The following is a 14,808-nucleotide window of genomic DNA, read 5'->3' on the forward strand; positions in this document are numbered from 1 at the left end:
TTATAAATCTGGCATTTGTTTTTGTAAAGATGTCTTTAAAGTGTCAGAATATTTCTTGTTCTCTCCCTCTCCCCCCCTCCCCACCCTAGTTTAGATTACTGCCCAGGCACTTGGAACTACAAAAATAAAGACATTTCCCCCAGTCAGAGGAAATTCTCCTCCCTGCAATTTTACTTTTCAGCTGCATCCAACTCATTCCAGAGAACAAGATACGAATAGTCACAATCATGAAACTAACTGCACACCCCCTTCCAGCCAGTTTCCCATTTTGCTGTTCAAAGGAGAGGATCTACACAGGTCAAATGTGAAAGAGCTTGAAGTTGGCCAGCTGCTGAAGAGCCCAGCTTTTTGGTGCTCAAAAGAGAGAGCAAACACACAGCAGCAGTGGCGCTCGTGGCGCTGTCCACACGCCGGTGCTGAATCTTACAGGCTGAGGGTGTCTCCTGCCAGGTTCAAGCCCTTTCAGCTTTGGAAGATGTTTGGGTCATGGTAGAGAGAATGCAATTCTCCTCGGGAATAGGGACGGACGGGGTAAGGAATTCACTTGTTTTCTTTTCATCAGGACAGTCCTCTACTATGGTATGGCATGGCAGTGGCACAGTTTCTATTAAGCACAAAAATGAAAAGCCCTAAGGGATAAACATTGGAAAGTTCAGGGCTAATGGAACCTGATGTGTGTTCCCTCAATACAATAGACTTTAGGACCCTAGATCCTACTGTCAATTAAACATAATATCCTGTTTTGAACAACCATGGGATTAATCATTGTTCTGATGAAGCACAATAATGGTGGTGATACTGGGTTCTTTGCTCTTTGGAACAGATTTTTTTAAGGTTTTATTAGGGTTTAGAAACAGGAGAGAAGGACTTGTGAACTAAGGTAACTTGAGTTGTAAAAGATGCATTCTAAGAAGTATTGTGTTCACATTGTTCACATTGTCTTGGAGAAAGGCTCATTTTCTTGCGTGATTTCAAGCCGAATTGGGGTAGTAACCTCTCTTTGCCCGTCCGCACTCTCTCCCATCTGAAAGCCCTAACAGCCTTCTTATTTTTTAAGAGCAGTTGCTGATCCGTACCTAAAGGGACATGAGAACAATCCTACACCCATGCCTCGCCCCCCTACGCTGGAGATAGCGTGAAGAAAATGGATGGGAAACACAGAAAGTGCTTCCCTTCCAGCCTTTCGTTCTTAATAGTTGCATTCACATGCAAGCACTAGTCTTTGAGAAGTGAAGATGTTTCTCATAGCGACAGTATTCATGGGCAGACAGCAGCTTTCACTGATCCCAGCAAACAGTTCCTTGCTTTTCTTAATCCCTCGCTGCTTATTTTAGCCGCTTCTCCTCCCCGCTGGGAATGCCATCCAGATCTTAGTCCAGGTAGATCTGACGTCAAGAGATGGCTTTCGTCGATTTGACGTGTAAACACTCATTTCCATTCCGGCTGGGAAGGGCTGGGGCTCCACTCAGCCGCGAGACCGCAGCGCTCCAGCGAGCGCTCGCCGCCGCCCAGCCTCGCCTCGCCTCGCCTCTCCTCGCGCGCCTCCTAGCTCTTCTCCGAGCAATCAATCAGGGAGCTAGGAGTGGTTCCCAGCCCCGGGCTGGCTGACAAGGTCCGGTCTGCCTGGCTTCTCTCCTCTGGTTGCTTCTTTTCCTTCTCTCTTCCTGACTTGGGCGCGAGAGGCTGAGCCATGGAGGGCAGAGCCTGGTCGCTGCAGTGCGCGGCTCTCGCCTTCTTTTGCGCTGGCTGTGCCCTGAGCGGTGTCACAGCCCGGCGGCAGTTTGTGAATGAATGGGCGGCGGAGGTCCCTGGGGGGCCTGATGCCGCCGCAGCCATCGCCGAGGAACTGGGCTATGACCTTTTGGGTCAGGTAAGAGTTTTCACTTGCGAGAAACTTTCTGGGGCCGGAAGGAACGGGCGAGATGGGTCCACGGTGTGGCCAGCGGAGTCCGAGGTCATGCTGTCCTGCACCATGTGGCAGTGTGGCCGGGTAGCTTTTTTGAACGGGAGAGGGCTGGCGAGATGTGCTGGTGTCTGTGTAAGCCAGGCAGAGGGAAGCGGCTGCAGCTGGGGAGAGCTTATGCTTACTAGTTATTGTCCGCTCCACCATTGCAATTCATTCTGGCGCGGCTGAGAAGAAGAAAGAAGAGGAAAACATCCATCCAGGCTGTTTCGGGGAACTTGAGAAGCGTGGGGCTCCAGGCGCCTCTGGATGAGGCGGGGAGCCCAGGACTCGGTGCGCTGCGTCAGGAGCGGGTCGTTCCATTCTTTTCAATATGGCAGCATCCGATGCAAGTCCTGATGTGAGGGGCCAGGCAGGCTTGGGGTTGCCCGCCCTCACTGTGTGTGTGTGTGTGTGTGTGTGTGTGTGTGTGTGTGTGTGTGTGTGTGTGTGTGTGTGTGTGTGTGGCGTGGAGGGGGATCTCCCAGAGCCTGGGGAGAGTCCCAGCTGCTGGAACTCGCGAGTGGGAAATTGGAAGGCAGAGGAGTGTCTGAGGAAGCTGGCGGGAAACGAGGGGGGACTGGAAGACGCGGGAGCCTCTCCTTTGCCTCTCAGGGAGCCCAGGATTTTCCCTGTGAACTTGTGAAGTCGCAGCTTCCTAACTTTGTGTGGCCAGTGTCCCTGCAAGGGTGAGCTGTGAAGTGACCAGGGTAGGGAGAGTGGGGGGGGGGGGGGGGTCGCAGGATCTGTGTGCTTCTTGTTCCTAGGTTTGTGCGTAATCGTTTCCTTTGAGGGTCCAGATTCAGAGAGAAACTGTTGCCAGTCCAAGTGGGGCCGCGTTAATAGCTGTCGTGGGGAGTCGGAGGGTGTTTGATGAGCGAGCCTGCTTGTTGGAGCGATTCTTCGGGGATTCCAGGGAGGGTGAATTCTAATCTGGATCTTTCCTTTTCCTTCATGCTTAATCAAGGACCCCCCCCCAACCTCCCCCTCCTCCTTCCCCCACCCCGTCTTGAAAGTTGGTCTTCCTTGAAGCTGGGGAGGAGGGAGTTGTAAAACATTTTGGCGCGTTTTCTTTTCTGGAGGTGGTGATTTTGCTGCTGAAGTCATGGATGAGTAATCTGCAGAGGCGGAGGCGATTCCGCAGATCGAATCCGCCGGGAATACGCCTTCTCTTGCTAGCGGCTTAGTTCTCCAACTTTGTGAGCCAAGCTGTCTTTAAAAAGCCAGGCAGGAAAGTCAATACCCAGACTGATTTTTTTTTTTCCAGCGCCTCAGTAGCAGACCTGGCCCTTGCTCTATGCACTTCCCTGTGTTAGGAAGAAAAGAAACTCTTTCAAGGAATCCAAACATCTTGAAGAGACTGGCTTAGACATCATTACTTATAACTAAATGTCATTTGTGTTGTAAAAGAAGCTGTGCTTGGAATCTCAATGCAGAATTTTTTTTTTTTTTGACGGAAGGAAAGAAGGTAGAAGGGAATTTGAGAGCAATGAAAGAAGGATGCCCAAAGAGGAGACATCTGTACGGTGTTAGGAAAAAAGAAGCAGAGGTTGCCAGGAGAGAATGATGAGATTGGAGGAGGCACTCTAGTTATAATAGAAAGCAGAAGGGGGTGGGGTAGGTGAGAAAGAACAGAGATACCTATGATAGATACCTGATACCCCAGGTTCTGAGTTTGGTGGCTATGCAATTACTGGAAGTTTGGGGTCCAAAAGACAAAGTGAGTAGTAGACAGAACTCTATTAGTGGTAGGACAAGCATCATGGATAGCCTGTATATCTTATAAGGATAAAAATGTAAAATTTAGCCCTTGTACAGCTTAGTAAATTTAGAGAAGGAGATTGGGAGAGAAAGATAAAATAAATCTCTTTCTCACTTATTAGCCACAGACACATGTTCAAATCCAGACCATTCGATATGAGAATTCCTTTTCAAAATAAATAAGCCTGAATCCAGTAATAAAATTAGTAAGTCAGCTTTGCCGATATAATCTTTGAGATAGAATGGCATAGTCGTGATAATAGTTTAAAATCATTCACCATCTATGCGTAGCATATGATTTGCAAGGCTGCTGTCTTTGTAGTTATTTCAAGTAAAATAGTATTATTAACAAAGATTTTAAAAATATAATTATATGCAAAAGACTGAATTTATGTTTCTGTTTTCCCTTTTGGTTTAGCAGTGCTAAAATGATACTAGTTTAGTCTTGCTATCCTAAAATATTTGATCTCAAGATAAAACTAATATTAAGATAGTGACAAGAAGCAAAATCAACTGGCAAATGAAACAGAGCTAAGCAATCTTTACCTTCAGTGATGGCTTTTGATCTCTCTCCTCAGCTCCATTTACAGCTCATGTCAGGTTCACTGCCTAAGGTCAGTCTTAGAGCTGGGCCTACTCATCCCTATCAAAAAATTCTCCAGGTGATGCAAACCAGGAATCTAAAGACCATACTTCTTTAGAAATGAAGTGCCAGGTTTTCCTTTTTCTCTTAATTTGAAATATGCAGGGCATCTATAGCATGTGGCAGCTTCAAATTTAGTACTGTTTTGTGTAAAGGGACATTAGCTTAAAAGAATAATTATCACATTTATACATGAACTATAGGTGTTAATGGCCATCCAGAGAAATACTTGCAATCTAAGGTAGAATACCTTTCCTAAACATAGCATTCTGTTTTGTGAAATCCTTGAACTACAGGAAAATCAAAAGAAAACCAATAGACTAGGACTGTGGCCTAATGGTAGAGTACTTGCCTAGCCCTGGGTTTGATTCCTTAGTACACACACACACACACACACACACACACACACACACACAGAAAAGTTGGAAGTGATGCTGTGGCTCAAGTAGTAGAGCACTAGTCTTGAGAAAGCTCAAAGACAGTGACCAGGCCCTGAATTCAAGCCCCAGGATAGGCAAAAAAATAAATAAATAAAAACACCATAATAGCCGATAATATTTATTTTGATGGATTCAATAACTTTAATTTGTACAATGATTGTTTTAGCTAAATGATTGTTTAGTTAGCTGTAGTAAAGCCAACTACAGATAGTATCAAAGGAGTTTGCTTGCTTTTCACAAATGTATGGACAAAATACAGTTGATTTCATATATATTTTTGGGAAAATGTGTTTAAATAGAATGATTTCACAGACACGCGTATTTATCAAAGTTAGTTCTAAAATGTGTGAATCAGATACATCATCAGTTTCCATATATACTGTGAGCCCAAGCAATAATATCTTTAAGGTCATGTCAAAACTTATAACACTGTTGAATTTAAGAAACTGAGAATGGGCTGAATAACAGTTTCCTGTCTCTGTTACTTGGTTTTGAAATTGTCTGCATATAGTTGTTTGGAAAAACAGGTTTTGATTTTGATTGTTTTCATAGATTGGATCACTTGAAAATCACTACTTATTCAAACATAAAAACCATCCCCGAAGGTCTCGAAGAAGTGCTGTTCATATCACAAAGAGATTAGCTGATGATGATCGTGTAAGTGTTGCGCATTTTCCTCAACCCAATAACTTAATAATAACATGCTTTCTTTATGATTTCCAGTATGACAAAAAATCATGTCGAAAACAAATGGGATTCTTTTTATTGTAATCATAATTCTTCATCTATACTGTTTCTAGTTTCTTTCCATAGGTTATAATTGCATATTAGTAATAAGTTAGATTGAGCCAACCAAAGTTAATATGTATGAACTTTACATACAATCTGTCATGTACTTTTATAAACTTTTAGTTTTTGAATACTGAAAATCAAGTAGCAGTACTAGTGGAAATTTTTGACAATTTACAACAAATCAACAGCCTTTTATTGCATACATGGTAAGTATAAGGAACTTGAAACCAATGCAATGCTTGTAAAGAAACACATGACCTTTGTTTTCAACACTTCAGTGTAGAAATTCACAAGTAGAAAAATAGGTGGAAATGTTGAGAATAAATGAAAATCAGTAGAGTGGAGAAAATTTGAATTCATTTTTGATACACTTTTGTTACATTTTTGATTTTGGAAGTCTAACTTCTTTTTTTGCCAGTCCTGGGCTTGAGCTCAGGGCCTGAGCACTGTCGTTGGACTTTCTCAAGGCTAGAGCTCTACCACTTGAGCCTCAGCACCATTTCCAGCTTTTTTCTATGTATGTGGCACCAAGGAATTGAACCTGGGTCTTCGTGCATGCTAGGCAAGCACTCTACCACTAGGCCAAACTCCCAGCTCTGGAAGTCTATCTATAAATAGAAAATGTTGACTCTATTAGGAATGTTGAAACTTATTTACACTAAGTTGTCATTTCTCAAGATTGTGCCATATTGGAAGAAATTTTGTCTTGATAAAATTATACATTATTTCTGTTGCCTAGGTCACATTAGCAAATTATGGCAAGAGAAACAATATATTCTCTTGACTTCCTGCTTGGGGAAAAAAAGATCTGATAGAAAGGTGATAGATTAGTTGATACCATACGGAATTCATGAGGCCTGTAAAATAAAATTTCTGCTTTATTTGTCCCCAAACCAATTGATTTTAGATAATAAAAAGATAAAATATAATGATAGCAAATTATTGGACTGTGATCACCAGAATTCAAATTTCCAAGAACTACCACCAAGCTCATTACAATGGACAGCAAACCTGTAGCTCTTATACACCTATTGCTAGTTTTCTTATTTGATTTAAAAACAAAACAAAACAAAAATTGTATTATAAAGGTGATGTACAGACAGGTTGCAGTTGCATAAGTCAGGAATGAGAACATTTCTTTATGAACAATGTCACTCCTTCTCTTTCTCTCCCCCAGTTTTTCCCTCCCACCCCCACCCACAAATTGTATAGTTCATTTTCAACATAATATCTAGTAAGTACCACTGCTGCATTTGTTCCCTCTTTGGCCCACCATTTCTGCATGCCCTTTTACTCACTCCAAACAGATAAACTTGCATACAAAGTAAAAAGAAAAGAAAAGAAACGTGACAAAGGAGAAAAAAATATGACAAAAAATCTCATTTTCATTTCGATAAACATTATTTTATATGATCCTATGAACATAACTATTGAGCCTTCGTGATCCTCTCAATTCCACTCTTGGGCATTTATACAATAGAAAACAAACAAGGCCTCACTAAAGCTACTAGCACAACTACGTTCATTGCTCTATTGTTTATCATCGCCAAGATATGGAATCAACCCAGGTGCCCCTCAGTAGATGATTGGATCAAGAAGATGTGGTATTTATACACAATGGAATTCTATGCAGCCATGAGAAAGAATGACATCACCCCATTCATAAGGAAATGGAAAAAGTTGGGAAAAAGCCAGGCATAAAGGAGCATAAGCTCCATGGTGTCCCTCACTTGTAATAACTAGTACACCTCAAGGATTCTCCTAGCAAAGGATCACAATACCTCAAGACCTATGTACATAAGGTCATACAGGATGAGACTAAATGAAATGAACTCTAGGATATGGAAACAAGAGGTTTATCTTTGTGATTGCTGTTCTTAATGTACTATGTGAAGTTATTTCTTTTCTCTTTTTTCTCCACTTATGGTTAATCTCATGTAGTTACTGTATCTGACTTTGTTACCTGGTATACTGTATATACACTTATTTGTTTATTTGAAATAGGGAAGGGAAGGGGGAAAGCAAGATGACTGGGAGCTGGAGGGTGGGAAAGGGGGACAAAAACATGAGAAGGGGTATCAATTTTCGAGAACTAATGTGCCCACTACCTGATGAATGTAACTGTAACCTCTCTATACACTATCCTGACAACAAAATACAAAAAAGTATTATTTACAATTAAGTGCCCAATACCTTTTATACTCCTAATAACAAAGCACTGGGATTTTTTTCCCATTCAATTTAGTCTTCTCTTCTCATGATTAATATGCAATTCCAGGTTAATGACATTAATCACAATTGTAAGAAATCTTACAATTGAATGTTTACCAGATCAGATAACAGAGTGCCTCTTCTCATATTCTATTTTTAAAAATTGCTCTTGGTTTTCATTGATTGCTCTTTTTTTAAATTTATTTATTTATTTTTTATTGTAGTTAGTAAAAGGAAAGACTTAGAAAAAATCATATTAAATGAAGTAAGCCAGACTCAAAGGAACTTAGGCTCAATGGTTTCCCTCATTCGTCATAATCAGTAGAAACCTTGGGCTCTACTAGCAGAGATCTGCAATAGAGCAAAATCTTGATTGCTCTTTTTAATGGGGCAATAATATTCTTTTAGATCACCCCTTTGAAAGACTGTCTTCATAGACTAATAGATCTCCTACACTAAATGATCTTCAAGCACAAAGATGAGTACTTGTTCCCTAGCAGCAAGCTTCCAAAGACCAACTTAGATAGCAGGCAGTGAATTCCAAGCACTGTGATATTTTAAGCTAAAACAATTAAGCCTGAAAACACAAGCACTTTAAAAATAAATTATAGTGACTAATTTCTAGCTCTCAAGTCTCTTACTGTGTTTCTAATGTGCATGCAGTTTACTTTCTAAATGACAATTTAGGACAGAATTAGTGGATAGCTTTATCCTTAAGCTGTAAATTATTTTTCATTTTTATTTGTGGATATGACTCATGAACACTTTAACATTAACAGTATCTCAACTTACACTGGATTATCACCATGTATACATAAAAAAGCCATGTTTAGGGTAGGAATAGTAATCTTGCTCAGCAGATTAAGAATATAACACTAATATAATGATTACAACTACAAAAAATCCCCACATTCTCTCACAGCTTTGACTAGAATATAATTATGCTATAAGTGAGGGCTAGGTAATTTTTATAATGTCATATCTCTCTGCATAATATGTGAGACTAAATTAATGCTGTGTGCCTAGTCAAAATGTTCACTCATCACCTCTGTCTGTCTGTCTGTCTGTCTGTCTGTCTGTCTGTCTGTCTGTCTCTCTCTAACATATTCAATGCTCTAAGGCAAGAGAGGTTCAAGCACAAGGAAGCCAGAGTTTCAAATTTGCTTCTGTAATTTCTACCTTTCATATGTGTAGTGGAATTACGATGCAAGAGCACTGTAACAACAGTCTCTGTAGGCTCTTGTTGAGTCATTCCATGAAAATGGTCAAATTTTCAGCTATCCTGCAACTTAGTATAAAGATGGATATTAAGTCCCATTTTCTGATGAAAGCAGGAAGCAGGTGAAACTTTTACTTCCGCTACAATTGCAGTGTAAATAATTTGTGGGAATCATCCCTTCACTGACTGCTTCTCCTCCCCTTAGAGATATACTTTACTGTAATAGAATGTTTGCCTTCTCAGTGGGCAATCTCTTCATCTCACCAGGCTACCCATTTGATATGTGGTCAAGCAAAACCACTGTGGAATTGCCTGAATCTTGACTGGAAGAATTCTAGAGACAGAGGTGATTGCACAGAGTGGTTGATTTCCCTTTGATTTTCTTGGCATAAAAATCCTTGCAGGTGATATGGGCCGAACAACAGTATGAAAAAGAGAGAAGCAAACGTTCAACTTTAAGAGACTCTGCTCTGAATCTTTTCAATGACCCAATGTGGAATCAGCAGTGGTATTTGGTAAGTATTCACACAAAAATTGTGTGAGACTTGAGCTCTTTATGTTGTTAAATCATCTACAGTCATCTATTTGACCTATCTACCTATCCATCTGTGTATATGTATCTTATCTATCTATGCATTTATCCATGTATCATATCAATCTTTTTTATCATCTCTATCCTCTATTCTACTTTGATCTCTTAATTCAGTAGTGGTCTAACTTATATAGACATAAATGCTGATGGGACTTTCCTTACATATTTCTTCCAGTTTGCTTGGTGAGATGTCTAAAACAAACATTTCTTTCATTATGATTTGTCTTAAGTTTATCTGGGACTTGTGAGGAAGAATCATGTATTACTTGGTTAGAGGTTTCAAAAACAATATTTATCTTAAAATCACCTTTACCTAAATTTATTCTTAAGCACTCCCAGTCACTCACTGAATACAGTTAACACAATTGTGTGTGTATTGTGTGTGTGTGTGTGTGTGTGTGTGTATAAACACACCCACCTTATTGATTTAGGTGAGAGTCTTGCTAACTTTTTTCTTAGGCAGGCCTCAAACTATGATCCTTCCTAACGCTACCTCTTGAGTGTCTGGGATCTGATAGGTACTAACACACCTGTCCCAATATTTTTTTAATCAACTCACTCACTGGGTACCTGGTACTGTTTAATTGCATCTCTCATGTACTTTGAAATTTGCTTATTTCTGTGTCATCTTGTTGTCTAGCTTTTCTCCCATTGAGGCACATATTTTGAGCATCAGGAAAATGACTATAAAGGAAATAGTAACGATAAAGGAAAACTTACTCCTGAGTTACCCACTCTTGGAAACTGACAATTCATTTGCAATTCCTAATGGACTCACCATCTGTTGAGCATGCCAGATTCTGATATTCTTTTGAAAGCAAAGTGCTATATCATGCACGAATGGTGTGTATCTTATAATATGATGAGAATTCATTGTGGTAATGAAGGCTCAGAACTTCGGGAAAGAAGGAAATCTCAAATAAAGCCTCAGTGGATGAAAAGCTGAGTATGTGCTTACAAATGAAAGCAAATTCTTTAAATCATGGAGTTCAAAGAGAAGGGGGTCTAAGACAAGTCATTCATTGAAATGATTTTCCACTGGGGCAACTGGGAGAAGGACTACATTCTGACGATTCATTTTGTCTCTTCATTCTACCTAGTCATTCACAAATAGAGTGACCTATGGAAATGGAAAGATGTTTCCAGATCAGAGCCTATGTTCTCATTCTGTGGCAAGTAAGTTATGATTTTTTAATGCTTTTCTTTCTTTTTTTTAAATCAGCAAGATACCAGGATGACTGCGGCCCTGCCCAAACTCGATCTTCATGTGATACCTGTTTGGCAAAAGGGCATTACAGGCAAAGGAGTTGTTATCACTGTATTGGATGATGGCTTGGAGTGGAATCATACAGACATTTATCCCAATTACGTAAGTCTGGGACATTCTGTAACCATGATTTAGGTGCTATCTATGCATGCATACAGTGCTTTCCTTCCTTTCAGAGGACTGCTGCTCGGGTATCAGCTCCTGGGATGGTGAACCAAGCTTTTACTCCTTCCTTCATTCTTCTATAAGACCACCACATGAGCTTGTTAACTTTTTTTTTTATCAGTAGACATTGGAAGAATGCAGTGGTGTGAGGGCCATGTATGTTGGGAAAAATTAAATGACACCAATTAAATTATTAAGAGCAACTCAACTGTGAACCACTCAAAATTTAGAGCAATGAAGCAATCAACTCAAACTTCATGTCTGAGATCATTCCTCTTACATCCCTCATGGCTCAGTACACATGACAGTGAAGTTACGTGAGTGTGAGTCTTTCCATGCAAGTTCACTGAATACTACATAGGGAAAAAGTGCCACAGTGAGAAAGGAACAGTTAATTAGAGAAGAGAAAACATATACAGTTGAGAATGGTGTGCTTAATTGTTTATGGAGTTCATAACATAACACGAATTCTTACTATGTCATCAATCCTTATATTAGGGTGGTATGTGTTTCATCTGTAAGATGGCCCGTTGTCTTTTTCTTATTCCTTTTGCTCACCTAGAATTTCACAGCGATAACTCAAAGCTAAAGAGAAAAGGCAAAGGCAAGGATGAAAAGAGGTAAAAAAACGATTAGTACATGAGAACATATGGAGAAATTAAGGATTATTAGAGAAACAGAAAATACTGAGAAATATAGTGATGATACATTTCTAATTGGAAAAGTGGGTCAGATGTGGAAACATCTCTTCATTTGAAGCAATTAAACTGCATGAATTTTAAGCTATATCTGGCAAGTCTGAAGGAAACACTGACCTGAGTAGACCTGAGCCCTATCCTATAGCCATTTCTGCATCTGTGATCATAGTGGAGATCAGTGCAAAAACAACACTTATTCATTCTACAGTCTTAGTAAAGTTATTCAGCTTCTCTGGGCCTCTCTAGTCTCAGAAGAACAGAAAGCCATTGAAATTATTAAACTCTGACTTCTTCCAGCTCTGTGAGCATCTATGAGTAATGGAATTTGGCCAAACTCACTTATAATTAGATGCATGCTCACTTTGCTCATCATTGCTGCTTGATTTGTAGGCATAATAAATGCTCAGAGTATAAATGAGAAACTGGAATGTAGGCTCTTGAGAGATCTTTCAGGATGCAAAGAGGCAGTGGTAGAAAGCTCAGGAAGTGGTGCCTTAAAAATTGTACTGCAGTATTGTTTTTGTTGTCTTTTTAGGATCCAGAGGCTAGTTATGATTTTAACGATAATGATCATGATCCATTTCCTCGATATGATCCCACAAATGAGAACAAGTGAGTAAATGTGCATTTGGGAAGGGGATGGAATTAAAGGGCTTCAAAAATGCTTTTGGCTGGGTGCCTGTAATCCTAACTACTCAGGAGGCTGAGATCTGCGGATTACAATGCAAAGCCAGCCCAGAAGGGAAAGTCCTTGGGACTCTTGTCTCCAATTAACCACCAAAAATGCCAGAAGTGGAGTTGTGGCTCCAGTGGTAGAGTACTAGCCTGAAGCAAAAAAAGCTCAGGGACACTACTCAGGCACTGAATTCAAGCCCCAGGAATAGCACCTGCACCTGCACATTCGCACGTCCGCTAACACACACACACACACACACACACACACACACACACACAAACACACACACAAATGGTTTCAATTTGTTAGGGAAATATAAATTTTTCCAAACTTCAGCTCTCAAAAATATATCGATGCCAGACACTCGTGCTGCAATGTGCTGGTACTTTTAATGCAGAAAATGAAAATTCTGCTGGTTTAAAGAACTGTATTTAAATACGTATCTTACTATTAAATTCTCCCTATATTATGAAAGTATTCCACGGAGTGTTACTGAATACTTTATGTAGTTGCAAAAACATGTTTAGGGGATTGTGATAAAAAATACTTTGAGGCCTAGCCTATCCTCTTCTTACTACCATCTCCCCCCCCCCAAATTCTCCATGAATCATTGACTATTAGCAAGACTGTCAATATTAGTCATTTTAAAAATATTAAGAAATACCCATGAAAAAATTCCCACAATTTTCTAAAGTGGTTGCAGTCACAAACCAGTACCTCTAACAAAACAATCCAGACAACAGTCAAGATAGGGCAACTGGGCTAAGCCTCTGAGTCCAACCCATTCTGCATGATGTTGAAGCAGTCAGTAAGTTTTTTTTCAGTTCTTACTGGATACAAAGACAAGAAAAGGAAAAAGAAGACATTATCTTACTACCAGATTATCACGATTCCATTGTAGTCTTAGGGATGCCAGAACACATGGTTTTTGTGCTGACATTTTGCATGGACTTCAATCACACACTTAAACATTCCTCTTTATTTTTTTCCACCCAGAAGACATTTGTGCCAAAACAGATTAAATCCAAGACAAAATTATGCCTTGTTTATTGTAAGTAGGGATGGAAAGAACAAAACAGACAAAAAAACTCTTCGTACATGAAACATGAAATGCTTCTCTAATAATCTCTTGCACCATCAACTAAATTGAGTCAGTCACATTTCTTCCCCTAGCGGCCAGTCTCTGGAATCTCAGACTTTTGGGGAATAATAAATATTATCTGACGTTTTAGGAACTTTCTGAACTTGAAAAAATGTAGCTATTATAATGGTGCTATAAATTTCTTCCCTATTTGGAGGTTTATTCGAAATATCCTCTAAAGACCCATGTCGTCCTCAGCTTGGCACTACCGTGAAGAAGTAGACCCTAATGAGAACTTTTAGGTTATTGGTGGCCTGCCAGTCCCTTCTAAGAGTCCTAGTGGGACCTGGGTCTTTTCTGTCTTTGCCACATAAGATACACACTTCCTGTCATGCTGTACTGTCAAAAGTCAAAAAGCAACATGACTCATTGGCTATAGACTAAAATATTCCAAACCATGTCATTTAGCATGGAGGCTATACCTCAAAAGATAAGGACAGACTTTCAAGGCAAACTTGGATGGAATCTTAGACCTTCTACTTATTTTAAAGTGACTTTGAACAATTTATTTAAGAATCATGTGCTATTGTTTTAATAGTTCATAAAGGAAAGTCAACAGCATGTTTATTATGGGGATTACATGCGTTTTCATACACATGTGTCATTTGTAATGGACACTGCTTGATACATTAAAAGGTTAAATGTATACTGGGGAGATAATGATTATGATAATGAGAATAACCAGGGTGATAATGAAGATCAACTGAGTAGCAACCAGAGACCTTATTTCAGTGAGAAATCGGCATAACAAGAACAGTAGCTTTTGAGAGGAGAAGAAGGAACAAGGAACAAATCCATTTTCTCAGTTCATTCATAGTCCTCTGTACGATCAGCCTTAAAGATAGCGCCCCTATCATTTATCAGAAGATACAATAATGAAGAGTTGCTCAGACACAAATCCCCTAAGTCTGGCAAAAGAATGGTCCCATTTTGTTTATAGCAATTTGAGCCCTATTACCTCCCAATTCCAAGTACATTATCTCCCCAAATTATCTCTATTTCCACTGTCCTTTATTACTATGTAAATGAAACTAATAGGAGCCACATTTGAGTGTTTCTCTGCAAATCAAGAGAAGAATCATTAAATAATAAGATCATAGAACTTACTACTAAACAAGCATGAGTCTTTATTCAAAATTTTAACGCCAATTACTGATTACTTTATGCTCAATAACATGTGTGATAAGGAGATTTTAAACCAGGATAATAGTAGTCTTTAAACTGTACTATGCACTAGCATTTTAAAAACTGATTTATTTAA

General features: G+C 39.6%; 1 protein-coding gene across 1 annotated transcript in view; it reads left to right on the forward strand.

Moving 5' to 3' along the window:
• Positions 1-1,531: 1,531 nt before the first annotated feature.
• Positions 1,532-14,808, forward strand: part of Pcsk1 (proprotein convertase subtilisin/kexin type 1) — a 41,485-nt gene continuing 28,208 nt past the window's right edge. Inside the window, exons 1-5 of the mRNA XM_090331601.1 lie at positions 1,532-1,870; positions 5,339-5,443; positions 9,413-9,523; positions 10,823-10,969; positions 12,266-12,342. Of these exons, the coding sequence (XP_090187727.1) occupies positions 1,691-1,870; positions 5,339-5,443; positions 9,413-9,523; positions 10,823-10,969; positions 12,266-12,342 (620 nt within the window). The 5' untranslated portion in view covers positions 1,532-1,690. The remainder of the gene's footprint in view (positions 1,871-5,338; positions 5,444-9,412; positions 9,524-10,822; positions 10,970-12,265; positions 12,343-14,808) is intronic.

Source organism: Megascapheus bottae, chromosome 4 (genome assembly GCF_031878675.1).
Source record: "Megascapheus bottae isolate mThoBot1 chromosome 4, mThoBot2.hap1, whole genome shotgun sequence".
NCBI classification, from domain to species: domain Eukaryota; kingdom Metazoa; phylum Chordata; class Mammalia; order Rodentia; family Geomyidae; genus Megascapheus; species Megascapheus bottae.